Source organism: Anastrepha obliqua, chromosome 3 (assembly GCF_027943255.1).
Source record: "Anastrepha obliqua isolate idAnaObli1 chromosome 3, idAnaObli1_1.0, whole genome shotgun sequence".
Classification (NCBI taxonomy): Eukaryota; Metazoa; Arthropoda; class Insecta; order Diptera; family Tephritidae; genus Anastrepha; species Anastrepha obliqua.
In genome coordinates this window covers 142937964-142965636 of record NC_072894.1, presented here as the reverse complement: position 1 = coordinate 142965636, position 27673 = coordinate 142937964, and the positions used below count along the sequence as shown (strand labels likewise).

General features: G+C 41.2%; 1 protein-coding gene across 1 annotated transcript; it reads right to left on the bottom strand.

Moving 5' to 3' along the window:
• Positions 1 to 1184: 1184 nt before the first annotated feature.
• On the bottom strand, positions 1185 to 26656 carry LOC129241646 (ER membrane protein complex subunit 10). The gene is made up of 5 exons (XM_054878090.1): positions 26528 to 26656; positions 26306 to 26476; positions 26054 to 26250; positions 10215 to 10392; positions 1185 to 1515 (listed from the first exon to the last, which is right to left on the bottom strand). Exons 1-5 carry the CDS (start codon positions 26588 to 26590, stop codon positions 1444 to 1446), a joined length of 681 nt encoding a protein of 226 aa, XP_054734065.1. The 5' UTR covers positions 26591 to 26656; the 3' UTR covers positions 1185 to 1443.
• Between the last annotated feature and the right edge of the window lie 1017 nt (positions 26657 to 27673).

The following is a 27673-nucleotide window of genomic DNA, read 5'->3' as shown; positions in this document are numbered from 1 at the left end:
ACACTGCACTACTTGGCAAACGTGACGTCACGCACTCTCTGATGGGCGCAATCTTCTTTCTATCATTCTTGCGTACACGCCTATTGCTTACCCTTCTGATGTAAGTTTGTCGCCCCCTCATCTAGCACTTTGCTAGCACGCTCTGCTGCGAGCGTGCCACTCTGCTGCCCGTCCCTATCATAAAAGCATAGATGTAACAATAAAGACATTATTGTAAAGTGAAAACGCGAGTCGTGTCGAACACGTGTCGTAATTTTCGAAAGAATAAAATGTTACGAAGGTACAAACAAAAAAAAATCGAATCTTAAAAATGCTTAAGATTTTTCAAGCACCAATTGATGAAATTTTACCACAATTTTGCATATTGCCACTTCTTCATATCATGTTAAAATTAACCGAGGAGCGAAACTTAAAATGGAAAAGCCCTCTTGCAAATCGAGAGTTAGTTTTGTTTCTCATTTTATTGAATAAATAAAAATAAATAAATAGGTGCGAAAGAAACAGAAAATTTTAAATCTTATTAAATGATTAAGGTGTCTGATACTAAAAAAATTAAGATTAGGTTCATATCTAATCTTAGAAAATGTTTTTATCTTATATTCAGTAGACTGAATCTTCTCTATTAAATCAACGTTCTTTGCTACAATCTAGCGTTAACATCTCCTACAGTGCCTTCCACCGGACTTCGTAAAATAGGATATAGAAGACGCATAGAAATTGGGGTGCTTCCTTCAACCGTCAAACTTACAAATGAAGACACCTTGCTCTAAAAAATGTTTGTATTTTTGTGCAATGCTTCTCAGAAAATTTTAAATGGCACCGTATACTCCTCCTAATAGCAGCGAAAATCTATAAAGCCGACGTTGATAATAGCTGTGTTCCAACGATCAATGATAGGGTTTCAGATAAAATTTTGGACACTAGTAAAACAACTATGTTTTCCTGAGAGAGATATATAGGCCGTTTTTGTAACCATTCTCCATTAAGATCTGATCTATTGAAATTGAAAAGGAGATTAAAAAACAAGATTATGGATAGGTTCCTTTTTATATAAAAATGCTGGCAACTTTCATAACAATCTCTTGTGAGCAAACATGAAATGTAAACCAACATCAGCTGTTCGGGTTAATACTCCAAACCTATAACTACAACCTTTATAACTACAATAATATCCTCAATAGGGGTGTATTTTCTGTATTCATTTTTTTAATTGTGGTTTGTGGTTCTGTATTATAATTCCTATATCATTAGGACTATGAATATGAGATTTCATTAAAGCATGTATTGTTTTATATGTGATTATTTTTCAAATACCTGAATTTATAAGAATTATTAAATCATGTGGGTTTTGAGCTTTTAAATATGTAATTAAATGAAATTGAATTGATTCTCAACGGTTGTTTTTACATTTATATTATATTATCTGATAAAAAATGTAAGAATTTATTTTGAGGCATCCTGGTTCGTAGCTCCGGAAATAAATAACAGCAGACCAACAGGAACAATATACATCCACTGAAATTAAATGAAATTAAATGATTAGATAGTCATTAAAATTAACAATCTTAGGTACTACATTTTTCAAATCTATACGGCAGCAAAGTACAAAGGACTTGTTTTATGTTCGAGGCAGATATTTTTTTTTGCCCCTTTATGTATCACATAACATTTTACAATGCAATTTAAAATATGTTGTGTTTTTAAAGCGCCTATCACATCATAGTTTGGAGAAAAGTACTGTGTGGATGTGTTTTCGTAGTGTTTTTATCGGTGCTTGTTACAGTCTGTTACATAAGAGCGTGGTCACTGTTAAATAATAACAACAATTGATTTTTCGAAAATTCGCAAATTTATTGATAATTTGGTCGTCAACACTCAATGCAAATACTTCAGTAGCAAGTCCAATCTCCTGCATTGGCAATTATGGCCTGGTACCTTCGGGGCATGCTTTCCACTAGTTTTTCTGTATATTCTACCGGAAAAGACCTCCAAATTTTCCGAATTTGTCGAGAAAGTTGATCTAAATTATATTACATGGCTTACGTCTGCGAAGCTGCATTTTCATCAGAGCCCACACATTATGGGATTTGCATCCGGTGACTGATATGACGAATCTAAAGTGACAACTCCGTTTGGCGCCTTCCACTCGCCACACGCTCGACTCCGATGTTTCGGATCGTTGTTCTCTTGAAGGATCCAGCTTTCATTTTTCTTGATATACTATTGCTTAGCAGATGGTAACAAAGCTTTTTGATATATTTTATTCATTTTTTCGGCATTTAAATTCTCGGTAAATAAGAACAAAGTACCGAAACTTTGTTTGAGAAGCACCCTCTAACATGGACCTTGACGGGGTGTTAAACAGTCCGTTGAAGCATCCTACTGGTGGAGGTTGTCCAGGCGTGTTTGATGCTCGGAAATGCCCAGAAGGAGGATTAATCACAAAAAATTACGTTGCTCCAATCGCGGTCCAAGTTTTCCTTCGCCCATTCCACTCGTTTTTCAACGTGTGTTGCACTCAACATTGGTTTTTCCAAAGTACTGCGATATTTCAGTTTATTGGCAAGCAAGTGCCTGCGAATCGTTCCGTAAGATATGTCAACACCTTTTGCTTTCGATTTCACAGCAACTCCACGCAAAGTCAAAGTTGGATCTTTCGAGAACAATGCGGGAATCTTTTTTTCGTCTTTTTTTGAGACTTTGCTTGCACTTCCGCGATCAGGAAAATCATCAACGTTACCGACCTTTTTATAGCAATTTATCCACTTGCTAACGAACTGTTCCGACTTTCCCATATATTTCGCAGCAGCAGTTTGCGTTACTTTGGGTTCTTTTTCATGCAAGCATAGAAATATTGCCTCAAAGCGAGAGGCATAAACAGCACTCATTTCGAAAAACCATCTATGTCATAGAAAAAGAAACAGGACGCTCTGATTTTTTATCTACGTGTAACAGTAACCACAGTATGTAACAGACTGTATTTTGCAGTATTGAAATCGGCCGCCGTTGCGTAATGGGTTGGTGCGTGAGGATGGAATCTCCGTGAAACACCAAAATGAAGAAAATGCCATGGAAAAGCTTATTATAAAAAATATTTGCGTTCGGGGACAGCTTAAATCTGCCTTCAGTTTTTTATGTTATACAAGGAATATTAATAAAATTCTGCACAGATTTAGACGAAAGTACGTTTTTTATTATTTTATTATTGATATATTTTAAAATTTTGGTGTGTGCGGGCGGTTTTCAAAACGCCTACTACTTTGTATTTGAGCAAAGTAACGCAAAAGTGTCGTTGATGTTCTTGATACGCAACAATCAACAAAGAATCTCTCAACAAGCAACCAAAGAATCTCTAAAAAAGATAATGTAATATATGTATTATACATTTACAAAGAAAAAAGGCAGAGAGCGAAGAAAAGTAAGCTTTAACGAAACCGTTTCATCATTATGGAATATTTGTATTAATTATTAAAATAAAATATTTAACTTTTCATAGTGTCAATATTTTACTAATGAAATGAATGCATACGGTATTCATATAGTATTGATGCGATACTTTTACATTGTTAGATACGTTTTGGAAAAAAAACAACGAAAGCAGATTCTGAAATTGAGAGCAGATGGAAGATCTTACACAGAAATTCATAATATTTTGTCATGTTAATTCTCTAGAATAACAGCTTGCAACATTTAAGTTGGAGAACAAATTCTCCCAGTTAGCTACAAGCAAGCAAGAGTTAGGGTTATCAAAATCACAATACACACATTTGAACGTTACTTTTTCTCAGAGTTACAGTTAGCAAGTGAAGGGTTTTTCAATAAGGGCGGGTAGAAGTTCAAATGGAATAAAATGGCGTTTGCTGAGTGGCACGTAGCGCCGTCCTGCTGAAACCAAATATCGTCTAGGTCCATATGGTTCAATATGGGCCATAAGAAATTGGAAGAGCCACCACGTCTACCGAAAAATGGACGCAATGCGCGCAACGTTTGCGTTAATGAAGACTCATTTTGATAATAAAGTTTTATCATTTGAACGTGCTGTTCAATCTTGTAACTTGCCATGATGATTTGGCATAAACAACTGAATAATAACAAAAGATTTGACAGAAGTCACCAAAACAAAATGGCTGCCACAGGGCGCGAAAATCGATCCGCGCCAATTGAAAAACGCTTGCGTGAATGAACACTCATTTTGATAATAAAGTTTTATCATTTGAACGTGCTGTTCAATCTTGTAACTTGCCATGATGATTTGGCATAAACAACTGAATAATAAACAAAAGATTTGACAGATGTCACCAAAATAAAATGGCTGCAACAGGGCGCCAAAATCGACCCGCGCCAATTGAAAAACCCTTTACATTTATAAAATTCAGAGTTGCTAACTGTGCATTCATAAAAGTGATAAAGTGAGAGAATGAGGAAAGACACTGAAAAAAGGTGACGTTATTAAAATTTGTACTGGTGAAAACCTGATCAAAAATTCTATTAAGCTTCTTCGTAAAATAATTAAGTTGAGTTAAATCTAGACTTAAGGTTAGAGAAGATACCAGAACACGAAATGTTTGGAAGGTTGAAGTCACCAAAAACACACAGATGATTAGCAGCTAGGTTGTTATTTTGATAAAGTAATTTCCTCACTCCATTTAAAGTTTTAGAATTTTATTTCATTGATAATTTTCTCAGTAGCTCAAGTGGATGGAATTCGTAATGAATTAACTAGGTATTATCTTAAATTTGGTATTTATTAGCTTATTTAGACTTCAAGCGTTAACTGGAATCTGGTTATATCTTACCTTCAAAACATTCTTTAATTTTTTTCGAATTATCAACAATTAGTCAGAGGATGGTTTTTAATTACTCTCTTTGCGATTTTACTCACCTGTACAAATCTGATGTAAATAATTGCTTTAATATTCTTAAGTGTCATATTTATGATTCTTGCCTAAATAATATTCCACTATTCACGGCAAAGAATTTTAAACACTTCATGGTTATATAAAGAGCTTAATCATCTAAGAAACTTGAAGAATAAGTTTTATAAAAGTACAACCTGCGTGAATGGCACGTTTTCTATAAAGCCAAATTTAACAAGGTTAACAAATCATCGTAGTTGTAAGTTAGTCAAGAATCAAATCAAGTCAAGAATTAAAATGAGAACAGATTCTGCTTAGCTGTTGTGTCTAAACAAACTTGGAAACATGACCTTAAAATAGGTATCAGTAGCAACACGAATTCAACTTCCGATTCTATTGGAGTAAACGTGCTTAACGCTAAATTATTTTACCTCCCTAAAACCAGCAGGCAATGGCAAACCTCCGAGTGTATTTTTGCCATGAAAAAGTTTCTCATAAAAATATCTGCCGTTCGGAGTCGGCTTAAAACTGTAGGTCCCTCCATTTGCGGAACAACACCAAGACGCACACCACAAATATGAGGAGGAGCTCGACCAAATACCCAAAAAGGGTGTACGCGCCAATTGTATATACAGGGTGGGCCATACAGCCACCACCTATGACCACCTATTTTTTTGAGAATGGTAACACAAATGACATGTCAAATGTGTTCATAATTTACTTAAAGGTTTGACATTTACGCTATACTCTTGAACAAAATTGGGAAATATTGAAAACCTATTTCCAAAGTGGTGGGTCTTCTTCTTCTTCCGCGGTTACAGTAAATGGCGAGCGTTACCGTAACATGCTCAACGGGTTTTTGTTTCCAAAAATTGAAGAGGATGACATGGACGACATTTGTTCTCAACAGGACGGTGCAACTTGTCACACTGCCAAAGTCACACTCGAACTTTTGGCTACCGTTTTTGAATTCCGATATCAATTGGCCGCTTTGGAGCTGTGACGGGGCTTAGTACTACTTTTTGTGGGGAGCCGTTAAGGACAAATGCTATGCGAACCATCCAGAGACGATTGATGCTTTAAAACACGAAATCGAAGTTGCCATTCATGAAATTGGAGGCCAAACAATCGAAAATGTGCTTAAAAATTGGGTTGATCGAATGGTCTACTGTAAAGCCAGTCGTGGCAGTCATTTGAACGATATTATTTTTCATTCATAAATGACAATGTTTAATCTTCAAAATAAAAAAAAAAGTTTGAAAAAATATTGATTAGTTTTTTTTTAAAGCCGATTCAAAACGCAAATTTTACATGGCCACCCTATATATATAAAACCAGCATCTGTCATGACATTTAACTCATGTTCAGAGAATTTCATTCAAAACTTTTGCTTTACATGCATAGACGACTGCAACGTTGTGGAGTCAATACTGGAGTAACTGGTTTCGATGGAATACACGCGAAATTTCTTAAATGTATAACACCTAAGATTTTTCTCTATGTAATGCACGCACTGAACACTATCCTCGTCAACTGAGCCTTCCTAACCTGTTGTGAAAAAGTCGAGATTATTCCTATATTAAAATCGAACTGGGAGCATATACCAATTGCCATCCTCCCTTTTCTCTTCAAGGTGCTGAAGCACTTAATGCATCGCCAGGTCAACTATTGTTTGAAAACAAAAAAATAATTAATAAGCGAATGGCACTCTGGCTTTAGATCCAACAGAAATTTTATCACTGCACTCTTAAAAGTTGCTGGCGTTACTCGGTTTAAGATGGATAAAGTCTTTTGACTTTTCTAACCCTTCTTGACCATTCCCATTCCCATGGCAGCCGGTTCTATGTTACCGGAATGACTAGGGTTTTTCCCGACCAAGGGCTGCCGGCCCAGTAAACTAGCCCTGTGTAGTGTACCCTATCCCACCCCCAATCTCTAGTCACAGGAGCAATCCCTTGCAGCACGTTTGCTCCAAATACTTCTCTTCAGGGCTGGCGTCGAGCCCATCCCTGGACCAGAGGTATTCTACTGCTGCATCTGCCACAAACGGCTCCACCCGAACTCCACCTCGATTAGGTGCAATAAGTGCAACGGCCTTAAGACTCATAGGGAGTGGTCCACAAGGTATGTGGCCACGGGTTGCTCCCGCCATCAGGCACTACCGTTGAGTTTGCTGTTGTAGCAGTACCTTTGCCCAGTCAGTGGTCGCCTGGAATCAGTGATTCGCAGTGGACGAAGCTTCAGACCTGCCAAAACACTACATTAAGGATGTCTTCTGATATCACTTATACAATATCTACATGATGAGGCCCTAATACCGCCTATTAAGAAACATAACAAATTGCTCAGTAAGCAGTTTCTGCTAGGGTGTTACCGCAGGCCTCACCCATGCAGACACCTGCTCGAGCCTGAGCCACCTCCCAGGCACATCAGGAGGCTCTCCTCAACTACGCGGACGAGATCTCAGACAAAACCAACAGACAGCTACTGAATCGGACAGTGTACAAACAGGCCATAAACGACATTCATCGGGGGACTCTCACCACCTTCTTAAGCTCCCGACCCCCGAATGCCGTTATCGGAGCCCAACCACCACGAATCGCAGACGAAGAGCTCCAACTTCCCCGAGAGTCCCGCATGACCTTGGCACAATTACGTTATTGTAGCAGGTTAAACTCCTACTTATCCAGAATCGGCCCCGACATACTAAACATATGTCCGGCATGTGAAGGCACCCCGCACGACACTAACCACCTTTTCACATGCCCCATTAAACCCACTCATCTAAAACCCCTCTCCCTCTGAACCTAACCCGTCGAAACAGCCAGTTTCCTGGGCCTACCGTTAGATGAGCTAGACGAAGACGACCGGTGATTACGCGACACTGACAGGTCAAAGTACTGCTACAACACAAACAACAACCATTCTAAAGCATTTGGCACTATTACGTTTAAAGATTAAAACATTTTCAATTTCTCGTAATCAGCTTTAAATTTAGTAAAGTCATATCTTTGTGAGCGTTCGCAGACTATTTGTGTTAGTAATTCTTTATCCTTTAGGGGGCCGCCGTAGCCGAATGGGATGGTGCGTGACTACCATTCGGAATTCACAGAGAGTACGTTGGTTCGAATCTCGGTGAAACACCAAAATTAATAAAAACATATTTCTAATAACGGTCGCTCCTCGGCAGGCAATGGCAAACCTCCGAGTGTATTTCTGCCATAAAAAAGCTCCTCATGAAAATATCTGCCGTTCGGAGTCAGCTTGAAACTGTAGGTCCCTCTATTTGTGGAACAACATCAAGACGCACACCACAAACAAGAGAGCTCGGCCAAACACCCAAAAAGGGTGTACACGCCAATTATATATATATATATAATTCTTTATCCAGTTTCGTGACAGTAGTTAAAGGTATCCAGCAACGTTCTTTGCTTAGTCCTTTGTTATTTGTTTATATATAAGGTACTTAATCACTGTGATATTCATATATTAATATGCCGATAACGTCCATTTGTATCTTAGTTAGCCCTTTGATTCAATTAATGCAAATATTTGTAAATTAAATAAAAGTGTTGTCAATAACCAGGCTAATAATAACAGTCTAGTCCTCAACTAAAGTGTATTATCATTTAATTATAAAAAGTATTTAAAACTTAAATAAGGGTAAGGCTTTCTCAAGTGGGCCACAAAATTACCAAAGCGAATATTTTGCGATGAAATTCAGCCAGGACTCAGTTCTATCATCCAGAAGCACACTCAGAAAATTTTGTAGTAAAATTCCAAATAGTTTTTCTTTTATTAATTCCAAATAGTTTTTCTTTTATTAATTTTTATTAAGTTTTATCGAAGTTTTTTGCAGCGCTTGAAAAATTATCACATTTCTCGTAAAGTAAGTATCCGATTACAACGATTTTTCAACTGCAGATTGATAAAGGATGATATTTTCCAAATACGTTATTTTTGTTCCGAAACTTGATGTTTTGTTGTTGTAAATAATTTTTTTTAATAAACAATTAAAAATTTAACTAATTTCTGGGCCTCTGGGATGAAAAATTTTTAAGGATATTTACGTGATAAACATCTGTGCATTTATGTATAGAAGAATATGCGTGCAATTCGAAAAGGATTGATTACAATTAAGTTTTTTGTGCCAGGATGCGCGCTCCGACTTACGCAGACGCGCACGAACACACAGACGGCGGCTCGCGGGCGGCTTGCGAAAAACCATGTTTTGGACACGTCTCAACGCGATATGCTTCCGGAAGATCAGTTTTGCCAGTTTGAAGACAATGGAAAAACTAGATGAATTTAACTTGGAATTGTTCCCCCATCTATCATATTTGCCAGATTTGGCTCCCAAGGACTACTGTTCGCAGACATAAAAAAATAGTCGCCGGTAAAAAATTTCGCTCGAATGAAGAGGTTATCGCTGAAGTCTATTGAAGCAAAAGATAAATCGTTGTACAAAAGTGGTATTGAAACGTTAGAGTGGCGCTGGAATGATTGCGTTGTTCTTAATGAAAATTATGTTGATAAATAAAGCTAACTTTGAACAAAAAGAACGTGTTTGCTTTGTTAGGCCCGAGACTTTTCAGCTCATGTGTTACGTTGTAGAACTTCGTGAGCACTTTTCAATGTAGGCGCCTAAAATTTATTCCATGCTTCTTGAAAACTTATTAAAACTGAGATTCCTTTCTATATTGCGCAAAATATTGATATCAAATGAATCAACCACCTCAGCTCTTACACTCAAAATTTAAACCATCAATATTCGAACACAATTTTTTTGTTTTCGCTATTCATATTTGGAGTAGTCTCCCACACAAGTTAAAAATATTATATTAAAAACTCACCACGTTTTGAAAACGAGCTCCGGAAATATTTTACAAATTGTTAAGTACTATTTTCTGCCTATCGTCTTACTTCCAAATTAGCTTAACTTTTTCATCTTTACTATTTTTTTCTCTAACATATTTCTAATGCATACCTCTTGGAAATAAGTTTTAGAATACTTAAATAAAGCCAAAGATTGTTGTCTCGGTTGTGAGAGTTATGCAGATCGGTCCTTAAAATGCTAAACTGCTCTCTCTCTACTATAGTTTTATTGAAAGACATTTTTAGGAACTATTGCAAATTGTTGGCTTCCTGTAATAAGCCAACTATTGAATTCTTATAGCAATCAAATGCACTATTCCGTATCGCTCGAATAGTGGCCACCGAAATTTCCCGTTTCCTCAACTTTGTGGTTTTTATTTCAGTTCATAATCTAAGCTCCTCTTAAAAAACTCAGTACATATGAATATTTTTTTACTGATTTTTCTAATAAGTCCTTATTTCCTTCTTACTGCTAAAACTTACATATTTTGCGAAAAATCCACGGTTGTCTCGAGATTCTCCGCGCTCTCGCGCTTCTCTTTCCCTTTCCACTTTCTGAATGAAACTTGTCGTATCTGGGAAAGGCGCCATTTCTGTATGTCTGATAAGCACATCCGTGTTGAAGTCTTCCAAGCCAAAGGTTGATATTTCTTCATTAAAACTGTAAAATAAAAACAGGCATAAAGATTATGGCTTGCTGTTTATAAAGTATAGCGGGTGCGGCCAAAGAAAAGAAAACAAGTGTGGTAGAATATTGGATCACCTGCCATTTTGTCCCTAAACATACAACTTTTTTCAGAGTGTATTGAAGTTTATCTAATTTGGCCTGAAGTTATCTAAATTATTTGAAAATAAAAATCGTACAAAACTACGATCGCCATGTATAATCTCTTTAAGAGTCTATAAGTATAATAAAATTTAGCGAGGTATTTTTTATGGAACATTTTAATCCAATATTTCTTGTCTGTGTAGGTCGTTTCTGACCTTATTTTGAAAAATTTCATACTAATACAGTAAGACCTAACTTAATCCAGTTTTAAATTATTAAAAAATTCCGTTTATTTTTTTGTTGCGCATTTACTCCATATACATATATATGTAGCAAATGCCCATTTCTCATATAGAGCAAACGCGCAACAAAATCGTTTGCACATTCGCTATGCAGAAAAAAAAAATGCATGACATCATCAACAATACAAACTGCACACCCAGAATTTGAATTTTAAGTTTTCCAGTTATATGGATTATGTTGTATATAGTATGAATAAAAGTATATAAAAAATTAAAGAATAATTATATATATTTATAACAATAAATAATAATTAAAAAAAATTAGTCAAAATGCAATATGTTGTGTTGTTATTATTTTGAACACAGTTTGAAGTGTATATACAGTTGAGCAAAACAATAGTAATTCCCTGGAGAGCAATTTATCTACTCCTGTAGTTTTCCAATTTTGAAATTTTTTAAAATTTTTCCTTTCGTCATTTACCAACTCTAGTATTTGCAAGCAACAACTTTGACCATCATCGCAAGCTTTATACATCTAATTTTCAAAAGTACATAAGTATTGTAGTAATCTACAACTTTTTAACAAATTGAATAATGTGTTATCACAATTAATTTCTTTCAAGAATGTCATGGAAAAGAATCCTATATAGCAGGGTAGTCAGCTCGGTTCTCTTATATCCCGCACCGATCTGGGCTGACGCATTGAACATTAGTAGCTACACAAAAAAACTGACAGCCGTCTATCGGCTAAGCGCTTTGCGGACTATCTGCGGCTTCCGTACAATTTCGGACGATGCTTCCTTCGTTATAGCCGTCTAATCCCCATAGACATTTTGGCAAAAAAATACAGAGAGTGTATTTAAGGCTATCCGAGCCCGACGGTAGAGCAAGTCGTAAAAAACCCGTGGAACAGATCATCGAAAGCAGAGATGTTAAATAATGATTAGATAATGCTAATGATTGCTAATTAACCTTCTTCTGTGAAATTCTCTAATTCATTAAACAATTAGAATTAGTTCAACTAATTCCCATTAAATAATTGAAATTTTTATTCCAATGGTAAAACTAATTGCAATTAGTTGCCATTAGCAAAGAAAATTGGTTAACATTTACAATTAGAAATCTAATTGACTTCTGCTAATGCAATTAGATATTCAATTAGCTCGAGTTAGAATCAATTATTTTGATATTTTGAAAAACAAAAAAAACCGAAATATTCATAATATAAATTTCACACATATATATATTACTTATGTACATAATATAAACTGATATTATTACATACATGAACATCTATTTAACGTATGTACTAACTGTTCGAGCTTTTCAAAAGAAAAGTCAGTCAAGCGACGGCACACTACACAAGTACTTTAACAACACAACAAGGACTTTCGATGTATAGTTTTGTAATGAAACTTTCATACCTTCTTAACTTCAATATAAAAATTCGAGGAGAAAATTATATTGCCAAAAGTGCTTTCCATACGTCTCTTCACAAATTGTTCACCATTTCCTTGAACACCTTGCTTTTCTTTAATTCTTTCGAAGGCGTGTATGTAACATAAAAATCCTCATCATCACCAGAAAATTCAATTTTATTTATTTACATTTCACACAATTACCGGCTGATAACAATTACGGTACTTGAATACAGGTACTTGTTTCCACATACAGTGACTTACATGATGTAAGTTACATCATTATTCGTTCATTTTAATAATTCTTTGCAAAAAATTTATTTTTATCAAAATAATTAATTCTAATTCGAGCAATTAGATTTCTAATTGTAAAGGTAAACCAATTTTTTTTGCTAATGGTAACTAATTGCAATTATAAAAGTTTTACCATTGGAATAAAAATTTCAATTATCTAATTTGAACTCATTCTAATTGCTTGATGAATTAGAGAATATAAACCAATTGCATCAATTGCTAATTCTAATTGGAATTTAACATGTTTGATCGAAAGTTAGATGGACGCATGGGCTAATACCCATTCTTACGACGTGGTTAGAAAGGAACCATCTAGGGTTAGGGTTAGAAAGGAACCATCAGGGTGTTTCAAAAATACCTCCACAGATTCGGTCATTATATCAGGTCAGTCCATAAGTTCGTGGTATTTTACCCATAATTTCACTTTTGTACGATTTTTGCATGCAAAAAATTATTCGCGGAGTATAACGGAACTATTTATATTTCCTTTGATATATTGTGCATTCAACAAGTGATTTTAGTCGCGGATAGAAGCACGTGTTGTTAAAAAATAAAATGGAATCTTCGAACACGTATAAGAGGCATATTTTGTATTTTTTTTTTTATAAAAGTGGTAAAAATGCAACAACTGCTGCAGAAATAAACACTGTTAACGGAGAGGATACCGTGAGTGTAAGGACTGCGCAAAAGTGGTTTTCAAAAATCCCAAGTGGTTACTGCGACGTGGAGGATGCCCCGCGCGCTGGTCGTCCTGAAGTCTTTAACTCTGACGCCTTGCTCGAACTCGTGGAAGCTGAGCCAAATTTGACAGTCGATATGATAGCTCAGAGGGTAAATTCATCGCATGGAACAGTTTACAGGCACCTGGTTCAGTTGGGAAAGGATTCAAAGCTGGGAAAATGGGTGCCGCGTATACTTTCGGTCGCCAACCTTCAGCAGAGAGTGAATATGTGTTCTCAGCTGCTGCAGCGGCTCAGCTGCAGCAACGGCTTAAAATTAAAGTTTTTTGAACCGTATCGTTACTGGTGATGAAAACTAGGTCCTTTACAATAATCCTGTTCGCAAACGCCAATAGTTAGATAAAGATGAAAGACCAGAAAATTAAAAAAAAATGTCGAATTCTGTTAAACGCGCGATATGGCAAAAAGTATTGATGAGGCATTCACTATGGAGGCAGAAAATATTGCGAGTTACCTCCAGTTATTGAGTGAACAGTGGGTTCGTTTTAACGTTGCTCAAGACGCTGCAGAAATTACCTGCTGGGCCGATGTTGTTGAGCTTGAAGGAAATGTGCGTATCCAGCTGAAACGTGGTACTCTACAGCTTCAGCTAACTTTAGCCGAGTAAAAAATTGTCGTACTAAGTCACAAGATAGCTTCACAAAGGCACCTGTATCCGCGGCTACACATTTACTGAAAATGGAGTTACCACCCACATTCTCCGGTGAGTCTGCAGAGTGGATCGGTTTTCTCGACGCATTTTCCTTATTAGTCGGCAGTAACTCTGCTTTATCGGATGGACAAAAGTTGCACTACCTCCGAAGCTGCTTGAAGGTTGATGCGTTGAAAATTATTAGTGGTTTTAAAATATGTGACGCAAATTACGTTGAAGCTTGGGGTCTATTAACACCGCGGTATAAGGTTATTCGATTAATTGTGGAAGCTCATCTTCTCGCGATGTCCGATATTAAAAGGGTTACGTATGACAATGCCGGCGCAATATAAGGTGTAATTGATGCGTTCCAACATCATATTCGCGAGCTTAAAGCGTTCGGTCGTCCGATTGAGTTTTGGGATGATTGGTTCGCGAATCGAAACGCGTTTGCAGGGGGAGTTATCGCTTGTTAATATTGATCCTCCATTCATTGAGCAACTAATAACATTTTTAGAGATAAGATGTCGATCGCTGTCGATGCTTCGTCGTCAACAACATCAGTACCAATTAAGGTCAAAACTGCATTAGCAAACAAGTCGACAATGTGTTCCACACGGTATATGAACAAAATAACGTGGAGTGGATCTCATAAAATTTACGGTTGTGAAAAATTTCGTGAATTAGATTTATCACCACAATCACAGCTCGTGAAACATGGTCGCATATGCTTCAACTGCTTAAATTCAGATCACTATAATTCCCATGGCAGCTGGTTCTACGTTACCGGTATGACTCAGGTTTTCCCGACCAAGGGCTGCCGCCCCAGTAAATTAGCCCTGTCTGGTGTACCGTATCCGCAAGTGTAAACAACGTCATCCCACCCTGTTGCACGGTGATGTGCCTTCAACGACCGTTATCGCAGTGAGTAATTATATCAGCAACGCGCCACATCCGTTGTGCGCTGCCGATGCCACAGCAAAGGTAAGCGCAAAAACATTTGAATTTCGAGGAAGCCTCGGCGCGTCTCTTCATGCTTGAACTCTAGCTCCAGTCCACCCGTCCCAGTAGGAAGAGTTTTGCTGTTATCCAACGCATTAGTGAAGGTACGCGACTGTTCCGGTATTTGGCAGTCCGCACGATTACTTTTCGATTCTGTATCGCATGCTTCCTTTGTGACCGAGGTGTGTGTGCAACGCTTGGGCCTGCCGCGATCAACATCTGAAGTTAATTACTGGAATTGGGTCAGAGAAAGGGGAACGAGCTAGAGGTGAAGTATCATTTTCTCTTTCTTCTTTCTCTACAAATCAGTACTATACTTCACTGTCAAAACGCAAATTTTGCCCAAAATTGCGAGCGACTTACCAATTTCGTCGTGGCCGCATATCCGGTTTGTTTCTAGCTGATCCGCAGTTTTTTGAAGCCTGAACGTGTCGATATATTGATTGGCATGGACGTTATGGATCAACTTATCTGTGTAGAATTTCGCAACAGTCCATCTGGCACCCCTATGACTCAACTGACGGTCTTTGGATGGACTCTGTTTGGAAACATGAATAGATCTGAGCCTGATATGCCACGCTTACAGTCGTTACATTGCGATGCTCAATTGGATCGAGCATTGAATAGGTTGTGGGAGTTAGAGGAAGCGCTGCAAAAAGCGTATCTTACGCATGAGAATGTTCACGCTTTAGGTTTTATCTGGAACACAGAGCGAGATTACTTCACGTTTATCATTAATTTGAGGGTACCGCCCATTATGTTGACTAACGCCGCCGTTCTGTACGCGCGTACAACACAAAGCGACGGTAGCATTACTGTGTCACTAATTTCGTCGAAAAGCAAGGTGGCACCGCTTAAACCAACAACGTTGCCACCTTGAACTATACGCCCGGCATCTTGCTTCTAAACTGGTGCGAAAAGTGCTGCACTGCTGGTCAGATCGCCGCTACCCGCTTTTCGCTTGAACTGACTATACCATAACATTGGGATAGTTACAAGCTCACCCCAGCAGATGGGTGACATTTATAGCCAACTGCGTCGCTGATATTCAAGAAGTCCTGCCTCCCGAATGTTGGAATCCCGTCAGTTTTAAACACAATCCTGCAGATTGCGTTTCACGAGGTATAACCCCCTCCGAATGAATAAGTCATCAATTAGTAGGTTGGTCCTATTTTCCTGAAAAGTACTGAACAATTATGGAAGCAGAAGACATTTAAAGAGCGCATTACAGAGCTGGGCATACGAAACCGCATTCGTGCTCATGTGACTAACTCTACGGATCACTGGTCCGTGATGACAAAATTCTCATCATATAGTATTTCAAGCTGCGTCGAGTCATTTCCTATGTTTTACGTTTTTTGACCAATATTCGTGCTAACAGGCGGCTCAATGTTATAAAGCGTTTTGGTACACCAAGAGTTATAAGAAGCTGAACTTAGCAACGGTTTTATTTTTCTAATGAAATTTTGCAGTAGCCTTTTGCGTCTGCAGTCGTTTCTGGATGAGAATTGTGTTCTACGTGTTGGAGGAAGAATAAAAAATATCGAGTATATAATGGCGCTATAATCCACCGCCTGCAACCCATATGCGAGGTTACTGGGAGAATGGAATCAAACGTGTCAAGTATCATTTAAAACGCATACTGGGAGAAGTTCTACTAGCATACGAAGAATTCAACACAATTCTGACTGAAATAGAAGCTTGCGTAAACTCTCGCCCACTTTGTGACTACTCTGGCACTGCTGGTGACCTAGAAGTTCTAATTCCCGGGCATTTAATAGTCGGTAAACCGCTTAAGTCAATCCCGGAACCTGAGGGTCAAAGGTTGCGTGGAAATCTTCGTCAGCGATGGCAAGCAATTTCTACCATGAGACAACATTTCTGACGTCGGGAGAGACGAGGTACTCAGCTTACAACGTCGCACCAAGTGCTTTTGGACTTCACCCAACATTGAAGAAGGTGATGCGGTTGCGGTTTTCAACGAGTCTAATCTTCCGACGAAGTGACCGCTGGCTCGAGCTATCAAATGCCATCGTGGTACCGAAAACACCGCATGGCGAATTGGTTCGAGCTATAGTCAAACTTTGCCTAGGGGTTCGAGTTCCATGTTCCTTCCATGCTCGTCTTCTGGCTCTTATGAATTTTACAATCTCTGTTGTTCTTGTTTTAACAGTAATAGAAGCCCCGTCAGAGTAGGGTATATCACCGGTCGTCTTAGTCTGGCTCAACTAAGGGTAGGCCTAGGAAACATGCAGTTTCGACGGGTTGGGTTAAGAGGGAGGGGGGTGTTAGATGAGTAGGTTTTAAAGGGCATGTGAAAAGGTGGTTAGTCTCATGCGGGGTACTTTCACATGCCGGACATATGTTTGGTATGTCGGTTTCAATTCTGAATAAGTGGGAGTTTAACCCGCTACAGTATCCAGAACGTAATTGTGCCAGTGTTACACATGTCTCAAGGGCAAGTTGCAGCTCTTCATCTGCAATAGGTGGTGGTTGGACTCTGATTACGAACTTCACAGGACTGTCTAAACACTGTCTGGTCCACTAGATTTCGCTCAGTTTTTTCCTGGATCTCGTCGGCATAGTTTAAAAGGTGTCTCTTGACGTGCCTAGGAGGCGGCTCAGGCTCAAGCAGGTGTCTGCAAGGGTGAAACCTACGGTAGCACCCTAGCAAGAACTGCTTGCTGAGCAGTTTGTTGTTCTCCATTACAGGGAGCATTTGTGCCTCATTATGAAGGTGTTGAATAGGGGACATCAGGAGGCGACCGGTCGCTAGCCGAATGGCAGTATTTTGGCATGTCTGTAGCTTCATTTGTATGCATGTTTACATATTAGATTTGTTCTTGAGTAACCGACTAACTCTCTTTGCCTAGGGTCATTCGTAGTTTTTCTAGTGCGGTCGCTACTTTTCTCTGAGCTTATTATTTGCTAACCTCCAAATTAACGCTACACGTGTTTTTATTTTTCACAAGTGTTAATCCAAAAATATATCGTATATTGGGATAAGTGTGAAGTTCTTTTAAAATGCCCTCTGGGTCTACTTACCTAGGGGAGAATAGGTTCGCCATTCTGTCCTCTAGTCCGCAATCAAAAAGGAAAAAAAACTAATAAACCCCAAGAATCTTTTCCTTATTTACCCCAGGTTAACATAACCAAATGCGATGACTCGAAATATATACCTAGTTATTAAATCTGTCGACAAAGAAAAACCGTTGTCTAAATACTCATGTTTCTCTGTGCATAAAGCCATATTAGCCATAAGCAAAGAAATAAATTCCATTGCTGAACCCCACGATGGAAATATTTTAGTTCTTACAAACAAATTTGCCACATTGAATGTTCATATCATGTCAACCTGAATTGTGTCAAAGGTACAGTATTTGCGCCTTTTCTCAAGGATATGACAGAATCTGAAATCGTTGATGGTTTAAAGCCACATAGAGTAATCCCGGTATACAAATTTCAAAGGAAAATTAAGGACACCGTATGTGCAACTGGAGCCTTATTGCTTACTTTTGACTCATACATTCTCCCCGAAAAAATCGACATAGCTTGGTGGAAGCTTTGAGTTCGACCTTATTTCCCCAACTCCATGCGTTGTCGGTCTTGTCAAATCATTAGGCACACGATGAAGCATTGCAAAAATCTTCCAACTTGCATAACCTGTAATCTGCCTCCTTTTACGAATACCGAATGTACCAGAACAATGTGCGCAAATTGTTCAGGTGACCATCCATCAAATGCTAACAGCTGCCCAAAATTTCTTTAAGCGCAAGAAATTCTAAAAATCAAAGTAATAGACAAAGGCAGAATTCGCGAAGCAACAAAAAAATACAAAGCAACAGCTCTACAAAACTCTTTACCTCAAACTTACTCCCAAATCACTAGCTCTCCCTCTATAGCACAAAGTAAGACAGTTAACAAAGGGATACGGTACACTAGACAGGGCTTGTTTACTGGGACGGCAGCCCCTGGTCGAGAAAAACCCGAGTTATTCCGGTAGAACCGGCTGCCATGGGCCAACGTAGACAACACCACGCATCCCTCACCCCACGAGTTACGATTACACTCTCGCGAAGTTTCAAACTATTACAACTGAACTGCAACGGACTCACGAACAAGATTGACGAAATAGTCGACTTCATGAGCCGGTATGGTATCAAGATAGCTGCGGTTCAAGAGTCAAAACTGCACGCTAGCTCCCCCTGATTACCAGGGACGGCTACAACCTGCATAGAAAAGACCGCGAGCGAGACCACGGTGGTGGCCTAGCGTTCATAGTCCACCGTTCAGTGCAGTATCGTCTCATCGATGAAGGCAGGGACAGCACCTTAGAATGTCAAGGTATAGCTGTCCGGTCAGGCGATGCCGAGCTCGAAATTTATAATATCTATATACCCCCTGTCACCTGCTGCCCGGCAGGATATCACCCTGATATTGGTCCGCTCATCAGGGGAGAAAACCGATTGGTAGTAGGCGACTTTAACGCGCATCACGATCTTTGGCATTCAAGCCTGCCAAATGATCGTAGGGGAAAGCTATTGGCAGAGCAGATAGACGATTCGACATTCAGCACTGTAAACGACGACGCCCCCACTAGGGTAGTGGGCAATTGCAGCAGCTCGCCTGACATCACAATTGCTAGCGCAGGTCTGATAAATAGCATAACCTGGCGACCTATGCTATCGCTTGCATCAGACCACTTGCCCATTATCATCTCGATCGAGAAACCTGCCGACTTCGTTTCCCCTGATCACCGGTCATATCTCAACTTTAACAAAGCTGATTGGACCAGATTCGCAGAATTTACTGAGGACATCTTCGCAGCCCTACCCATTCCCATCGATGTGCGCGCAGGCGAACGCGCATTCCGCAAGGTGATCACAGCCGCCGCGGCTCGTTTCATACCCGCTGGACGGATTCGGGACATACGCCCCAATTTCCCAGCTGAGGCAGCTGGAAGTGGAAATTAGGGAGAGTGGTCCCACTACTGAAGCCTGGGAAACCCGCCAACCAAGGGGAGTCTTTTCGTCCGATAACTCTCCTTTCCCCAGTAGTGAAGACTCTTGAGGCCCTTCTACTCCCACTCTTCACGAAACACCTGGCCCCAGCCTCACATCAGCACGACTTCCGACGAGTGCATAGGTACTCACCGCCACCGCGGGCTTAACCAAAACCGCCCCTGCGAGAGCACACGCTACTAGATGATATTTATCATTCGACACTGCCGCCAGGGCTGCAGAGGTGTTCCGCAAACTACCTCGTCACTCGAGATCAAACATCAAAGCAGAGGAAGATTAAGAAAGGTGTACCGCAGGGTGGTGTGCTTTCTCCCTTACAACTTCAACTCCAACTTCTACATCTCGAAGCTCCCCCAACCACCAGCGGGAGTCTCCCTGGTTGTTGTTGTTGTTGTAGCAGTATCTTCGCCCTGTCAGTGTAGTGTAATCACCGGTCGTCTTCGTCTAGCTCATCTAACGGTAGGCCCAGGAAACTAGCTGTTTCGACGGGTTGGGTCCAGAGGGAGAGAAGTGTTAGATGAGTGGGTTTGATGAGGCATCTGACATGGTGGTTAGTGTCGTGCGGGGTGCCTTCACATGCCGGACATATGTTTGGTATGTCGGGGTCGATTCTGGATAAGTAGGAGTTTAACCTGCTAACGTATCCAGAACGTAATTGTTCCAAGGTTACGCGGGACTCTCGGGGAAGCTGGAGCTCTTCGTCTGCAATAGGTGGTGGTTGGACTCCGATAACGGCATTCGGGGGTCGGGAGCTTAAGAAGGTGGTAAGGGTCTGCCGGTGAATGTCGTTTATGGTCTGTCTGTACACTGTCTGATCCTGAGTGGTCTGTTTTTTTTTGTCCAGGATCTCGCCCACGTAGTTGAGGAAGTGTCTCCTGATGAGCCTGGGAGGTGGCTCAGGCTCAAGCAGGTGTCTGCATGGGTGAGGCCTACGGTGACACCCTAGGTCTGGAGCTTCGTCCACTGCGTATCACTGGTTCCGGGCGACCAGACAGACGCAGCATAGTTAAGAACCGGTCGGCCTATTGCTTTGAAAGTCGACAGCAACATTTCTTTGTCTTTGCCCCAAGTGCTGCTGGCAAGCGACTTGAGGACCTTGTTGCGATTCTGTACTCTCATTGCAATAGCGGTTGTGTGCACTGAGAAGGAGAGCAAGCTGTAAAAGGCGACTCCCAATATTCTGGGGTTGTTTACCGTCGGTATTGGGGTATCATCGACGTGTACCTGAAGTTGCAGCTTGACCTCATTTGTCCAGGTGGTGAAAAGGGTCGCCGTGGATTTAGTGGTGGAAAGTTTTAGGTTTCTCGCAGTGAAGAAACGAGAAAGGCGGGCGAGGTAGTTGTTTACTTTGGAGCATAGGCCATCAATGTCATTGCCCGACGCCATTATCGTGCAGTCGTCGGCGTATGAGACCAGTGAGACTCCCTCTGGTGGCCGGGCTAGTTTCGAAATGTAGAAATCAAAAAGCAAGGGTGAAAGGACACCACCCTGCAGTACTCCCTGCTTTATTTTTCTCTGTTTTGACGTTTGGTCTCGAAACATCACCGACGAGTGACGACTACTCAGGTAGTATGCGGTCCACCTCTTCAGCCCTGGCGGGAGTGTCGACTGTAAAATGTCATCTAGTAGCGTGGCGTGATTGACTGTATCGAAAGTCTTTTATAAGTCCAACGCTACTAGGACAGTCCTCTCGCAGGGGCAGGAGTCTCCCTGGTCTCATACGCTGATGACTGTACGATAATGGCGTCGGGCAATGACATCGATGGCCTGTGTTCCAAAGTGAACAACTACCACACCGACCTTTCTCGCTTTTTCACTGCGGGGAATCTCAAACTTTCCCCCACTAAGTCCACGGCGACCCTCTTTACCACCTGGACAAAGGAAGTCAAACTGCAACGCAAGGTAAAAGTCGATGACACACCAATTGCGACGGTAAACAATCCCAACATTTTGGTTGTAATCTTCGGCAGTTTGCTCTCCTTCTCTGCGCACGCAACCGCAATTGCCACTTAAGTCCAAAATCGCAACAAGATCCCCAAATCGCTTGCCGGCAGACTTGGGGCAAAGACAAAGAACTGTTGCTATCGACATTTAAGGCTACAACCTGCATAGAAAAGACCGCGAGCGAGACCACGGTGGTGGCCTAGCGTTCATAGTCCACCGTTCAGTGCAGTATCGTCTCATCGATGAAGGCAGGGACAGCACCTTAGAATGTCAAGGTATAGCTGTCCGGTCAGGCGATGCCGAGCTCGAAATTTATAATATCTATATACCCCCTGTCACCTGCTGCCCGGCAGGATATCACCCTGATATTGGTCCGCTCATCAGGGGAGAAAACCGATTGGTAGTAGGCGACTTTAACGCGCATCACGATCTTTGGCATTCAAGCCTGCCAAATGATCGTAGGGGACAGCTATTGGCAGAGCAGATAGACGATTCGACATTCAGCACAGTGAACGACGACGCCCCCACTAGGGTAGTGGGCAATTGCAGCAGCTCGCCTGACCTAACAATTGCTAGCGCTGGTCTGATAAATAGCATAACGTGGCGACCTATGCTATCGCTTGCATCAGACCACTTGCCCATTATCGTCTCGATTGAGAGACCTGCCGACTTCGTTTCCGCGAATCACCGGTCCTATTTTAACTTTAAAAAAGCTAATTGGGCCGGCTTCACGGAATTCACCGAGGACACCTTCGCCGCTCTTCCCATCCCCACTGATGTGCGCGTAGGCGAACGCGCATTCCGCAAGGTGCTCACAGCTGCTGCGACTCGCTTCATTCCAGCTGGAAGCTATAAGGACATCCGTCCTCATTTCCCAGCCGAAGCAGCCAGTTTAGCAAACGAGCGTGACCACCTACGCCAGGCCGATCCCGGGGATCCCCGCATAAGAGATCTCAATTTGGAGATCCGGCAACTGGTGAACCAGCATAAGCGGACTAAATGGGTTGAGCACCTGAAGACCTGCAACCTCACCTCCGCGGTGAGTAAGCTCTAGTCCACCGTTAGGTCTCTGTCAAACCCGACGAAGCACAACGACAAGGTGGCTATCACCTTCAACGGTTGCACTTCGTCGGACCCGAAGAGATGCGCGAGCTATTTTAGCCGGCTTTTCATATTGCATCCTCCGGGCGACAGAACCAAACGTCGTGCTACCAGAAGGCTGCACAAACTGACGAACGACAGTGCGCCACTTACTTTCTCCGGTGATGAGGTTCAGGGGGCCACCAACAAGTCGAAATCATCGAAAGCCATTGGCCCTGACGGCTTAAACGCGCTGATGCTGAAGCATCTGGGACCCCTGGGAGTAGGATTCCTCACAAGGGTTTTCAATCTGTCCATGGCCACTCTCATCATCCCTGACAAGTGGAAAGCAGGGAGAGTGGTCCCACTACTGAAACCTGGGTAACCCGCCAATCAAGGGGAGTCTTATCGGCCGATAACTCTCCTTTCCCCAGTAGTGAAGACACTTGAAGCCCTCCTACTCCCACTCTACACGAAACACCTGGCCCCAGCCCCACATCAGCACGGCTTCCGTCGAGTGCACAGCACCACCACTGCACCCCCCTGCGAGAGGACTGTCCTAGTAGCGTTGGACTTGAAAAAGGCTTACGATACAGTCAGCCATTCCACGCTACTAGATGACATTTATCAGTCGACACTCCAGGCAGGGCTGAAGAGGTGGTCCGCGAACTATCTGAACGGTCGGCACTCGTCACTGATATTTCGAGATCAAACGTCAAAGCAGAGAAAGATTAAGCAAGGTGTACCGCAGGGTGGTGTCCTTTCTCCCTTGCTGTTCAATTTCTACATCTCGAAGCTCCCCCAACCACCAGCGGGAGTCTCCCTGATCTCATACGCTGGCGATTGCACGATCATGGCGTCGGGCAATGACATCGATAGCCTGTGTTCTAAAGTGAACAACTACCTCACCGACCCTTCTCGCTTTTCCACTGCGAGGAATCTCCAACTTACCCCACCAAATCCACGGCGACCTTCTTTACCACCTGGACAAAGGAGGTCAAGCTGTCCCTTAAGGTAAAAGTCGATGATACACCAATTCCGACGGTAAATAACCCCAAAATTTTGGGTGTAACCTTTGACAGCTTGCTCTCCTTCTCTGCGCATACAACCGCAATTGTCACAAAAGTCCAAAATCGCAACAAGGTCCTCAAATCGCTGGCCGGCAGCACTTGGGGCAAAGACAAAGAACTGTTGCTTTCGACATTTAAGGCAATTGGCCGGCCGGTTCTTAACTATGCTGCGCCTGTCTGGTCGCCTGGAACTAGTGATTCGTGGACCAAGCTACAGACCTGTCAAAATACCGCCATTCGGACAGCGACCGGGTGCCTCCTGATGTCACCCATCCAACACCTTCATAACGAGGCACAAATGCTCCCAGTTGTGGAGCACAACAAATTGCTCAGCAAGCAGTTCCTGCTCGGATGCTACGGGAGGTCTCATCCCTGCAGGCACCTGCTAGAGCCCGAGCCGCCTCCCAGGCACGTCAGGAAACACCTCGTTGACTACGCTGGCGAAATCCAGGACAAGACTGACCGAAACCTACTGGACCGGACAGTATTTAGACAGTCTATAAACGACATTCAACTGGAGACCGTTACCACCTTCATGAACTCCCGTCCTGTGAATGCCGTAATCGGAGTCCAACCGCCACCTATTGCAGATGAAGAGCTCCAGCTTCCCCGTGAGACCCGTGTATCACTGGCACAACTACGAACTGGATACTGTAGCAGGTTAAACTCCTACTTATCCAGAATCGACCCCGACATACTAAACACATGTCCGGCATGTGAAGGTACCCCGCACGACACTAACCACCTCTTCACATGCCCCCTCAAACCGACTCATCTAACCCCCCTCTCCCTCTGGACCCAACCTGTCGAAACAGCATGTTTCCTGGGCCTACCCCTAGATGAGCTAGACGAAGACGAACGATGATATGCCTACACCGACAGGGCTATCTATGTTGTTAACAACAACAACAACAATGTTTTACACCTAACCGGTGCAGTTCTCTGGTTCTGAACTATGCAGCGCCGGTCTGGTCGCCTGGAAATAGTGACACGCAGTGGATAAAGCTACAGATATGCCAAAATACTGCCTTTCTGACATCGACCGGTTGCCTCCTGATGTCCCGGGTTCAACACCTTCACAACGAGGCACAACTGCTTCCAGTAATGGAGCATAACAAACTGCTCAGCAAGCAGTTCCTGCTGGGATGTTACCGCAAGTTTCACCCCTGCAGACACCTGCTTGAGCCTGAGCCGCCTCCCAAGCATGTGAGGAGACATCTCTTAAACTACGCCGACGAAATCCAGGACAGAACTGACCAAAATCTACTGGACCTGACAGTGTTTAGACAGTCAATAAACGACATTCATGGGGAGACCGCCACCACCTTCTTAAGCTCCCGTCCTGTGAATGCCGTAATCAGAGTCCAACCACCACCTATAGATGAAGAGCTCCAACATCCTCGTGAGACACGTGTAACACTGGCACAATTACGTTCTGGATGTTGTAGTAGGTTAAACTCCTACTTATCCAGAATCGACCCCGATATACCAAACATATGTCCGGCATGTGAAGGCACCCCGCACGACACTAACCATCTTTTCACATGCTTCCTAAAACCGACTCATCTAACACTCCTCTCTCTCTGGACTCATCCCGTCGAAAAAGCATGTCTCTTGGGCCTACCCAGTCGACCAAAAGGGCAGAATTCTTATATTATTTATTTTAGAAAATATAATTTAAAAAAACGTGGCAGTCCATAATACTGCGGTTAGAGAAAGAATTTTGCTGATATTCTACACTTTTTCTGTAAATTATTTTCAGGTATAAGTAATGAACACACACCGTTTCACAAGAAAAAACGCAATCAATAAAGAGGTTTGATGTAACTTTTGTGTTTTTTAAAAGAGTTAAATTGTCCTTTGGCTTTCGATAAAACAATAAAAAATAGGGAACATTTGGACTAAAAATCAGAATAAAATATTTTCATATAAATCGCGGGATTTATTAGTTAAAAATCGTTTTTGTTTCGAAATGTACATATATGTGTTACAAAAAAAAATATTGTTATAAATAGTAAAAGTTTGGAATAAAGAATCGCGATTGTTGTTGTTGGTGATTATAATGGCGCGAGTAAAGCCCACCAATTCCAAAAATTATAATAAAAACTTACCACTTCTGCGATCCCGAAGTTAAAATTGTTATAGCATTCACATATCCACTATTGTCTACCGAAACCCATAAGACGTCGTTTAGTTGAGCTTCCATGAGATTGCATGCTCTGGTAGCGCTGAAAAATACCTTTCGCTTTCCATTGGCATAAATAACATCTGCCTTTAGCCTATATAGTTGATTTGCTTGACCTAAAGACTATTTTCCTGCATCAGTATTTAAATCTATAACTTAGTTACCTCATGCTACTCACTCTAAGCCCAGCCCGCTGATTATCAGTGAGAGTTTCCTGGGATGTTTTAGCCATACCATTGTCCAAACTCGCAATAGTAACATTTCCTCGATATATGAAGTTGTTCTGATTTTGCACATCAACAGCATGACTTAATTGAATATTAACCCAATTATCATACTCTAAATAACCCTGTAAAATTAACAGTCAAACCCATAGCAAACTTATTTTAGAAGATTTTACCAAACAAAATTGGAAACGGATCAACAGCGCCACAATACAATATATATAATGAAAATAATCCATTTTTCAACTAAACATGTATTCTAGATATGTTCAAACAACATTAGAACAAGATGGAAAATTATCGACGATACTATAGAAAATACTAATTATGGTTGAGGACTATCGATACTATCGGAATTCCTTAACTACATATGTAAATTGCTATCAAACATAAACAAAAAGAAAAATTGAAAACTTGAAGTGGAAAATGAGATTGAAAAGCACTGTCCCACCCAACCTAACCGCCCAATTAAGTAGAAAGAAGACTTTCGTGACAGTGACGATCGGCATAACTCGATCGCATTCGCATTAGATCATGAAAAGTTCGACCAGTTTTAGAACAATGTCATATTTTCAGATAAATACAAAATTTAATACAAAATGGCGAAACGTAATCTTCGCCCACGTAACATATTTCAAGACCTCTTTGCTTGTAATTTGGTTTTTCTTTATATAATATTTCTTTCCAGAAACGCCCATAAGTGTTTAATAAGGGTTAAATCAAGCTTATCCATGTGTTTTACTGTTGATAATACATTTTCTGTTGTTCTGTCTATTTTGTAATGATTTTGTGGGGGTCGGTGATGGTTTGGGGATACATGACTGCAAACAGGAAGGGAAAATTGGTAATTATAGAAAACATTATAGACTGATATAGCTATTTAAATATAGAAGAATATTTATATGTACATTTAAAATGTCAAATACTTGATACGAAATGAGGAACAATTAAAAGAGTCCTTCAACCAGAGTTCTTGAATAAAGTCTCAAGAAAAGGATCGCGCATATGGCAAAGTTGAGCGAACTAGAGGTTGAACAGCTTAAAAAAAGAGTTTATTTTTGACGGTTGGGTTAAAAATGCCTTCGCACCATATAGTAATCGTCGCTACTACGTGTGTGGGGATTCCACTAAAAATACCCTTTCTCTTCTCTTGGAAGTTTTCCTCCACCCGAGACCGCTTCCTCATTGCTTCGAGGTAGAGGGCCAAGACGGCGTCCTAGGAAGAACACTTACTTACTCACCCTCGTCCAGGGTCGCCTGGTTTTATAAACCTATGGTCAATGCTCTTCAGCATACCTTTCCTTTTCACGCTTCTTTTTTCG

Coding starts and splice junctions, on each gene's coding strand:
- LOC129241646 (XM_054878090.1), bottom strand. CDS start 26,590: ATGGATTATTTTCATTATATATATTGTATTGTGGCGCTGTTGATCCGT. Junction 26,477..26,527: donor TCCGTTTCCAATTTTGTTTG/GTAAAATCTTCT, acceptor TTAATTTTACAG/GGTTATTTAGAGTATGATAA. Junction 1,516..10,214: donor GTGGATTTTTCGCAAAATAT/GTAAGTTTTAGC, acceptor ATTTAATTTCAG/TGGATGTATATTGTTCCTGT.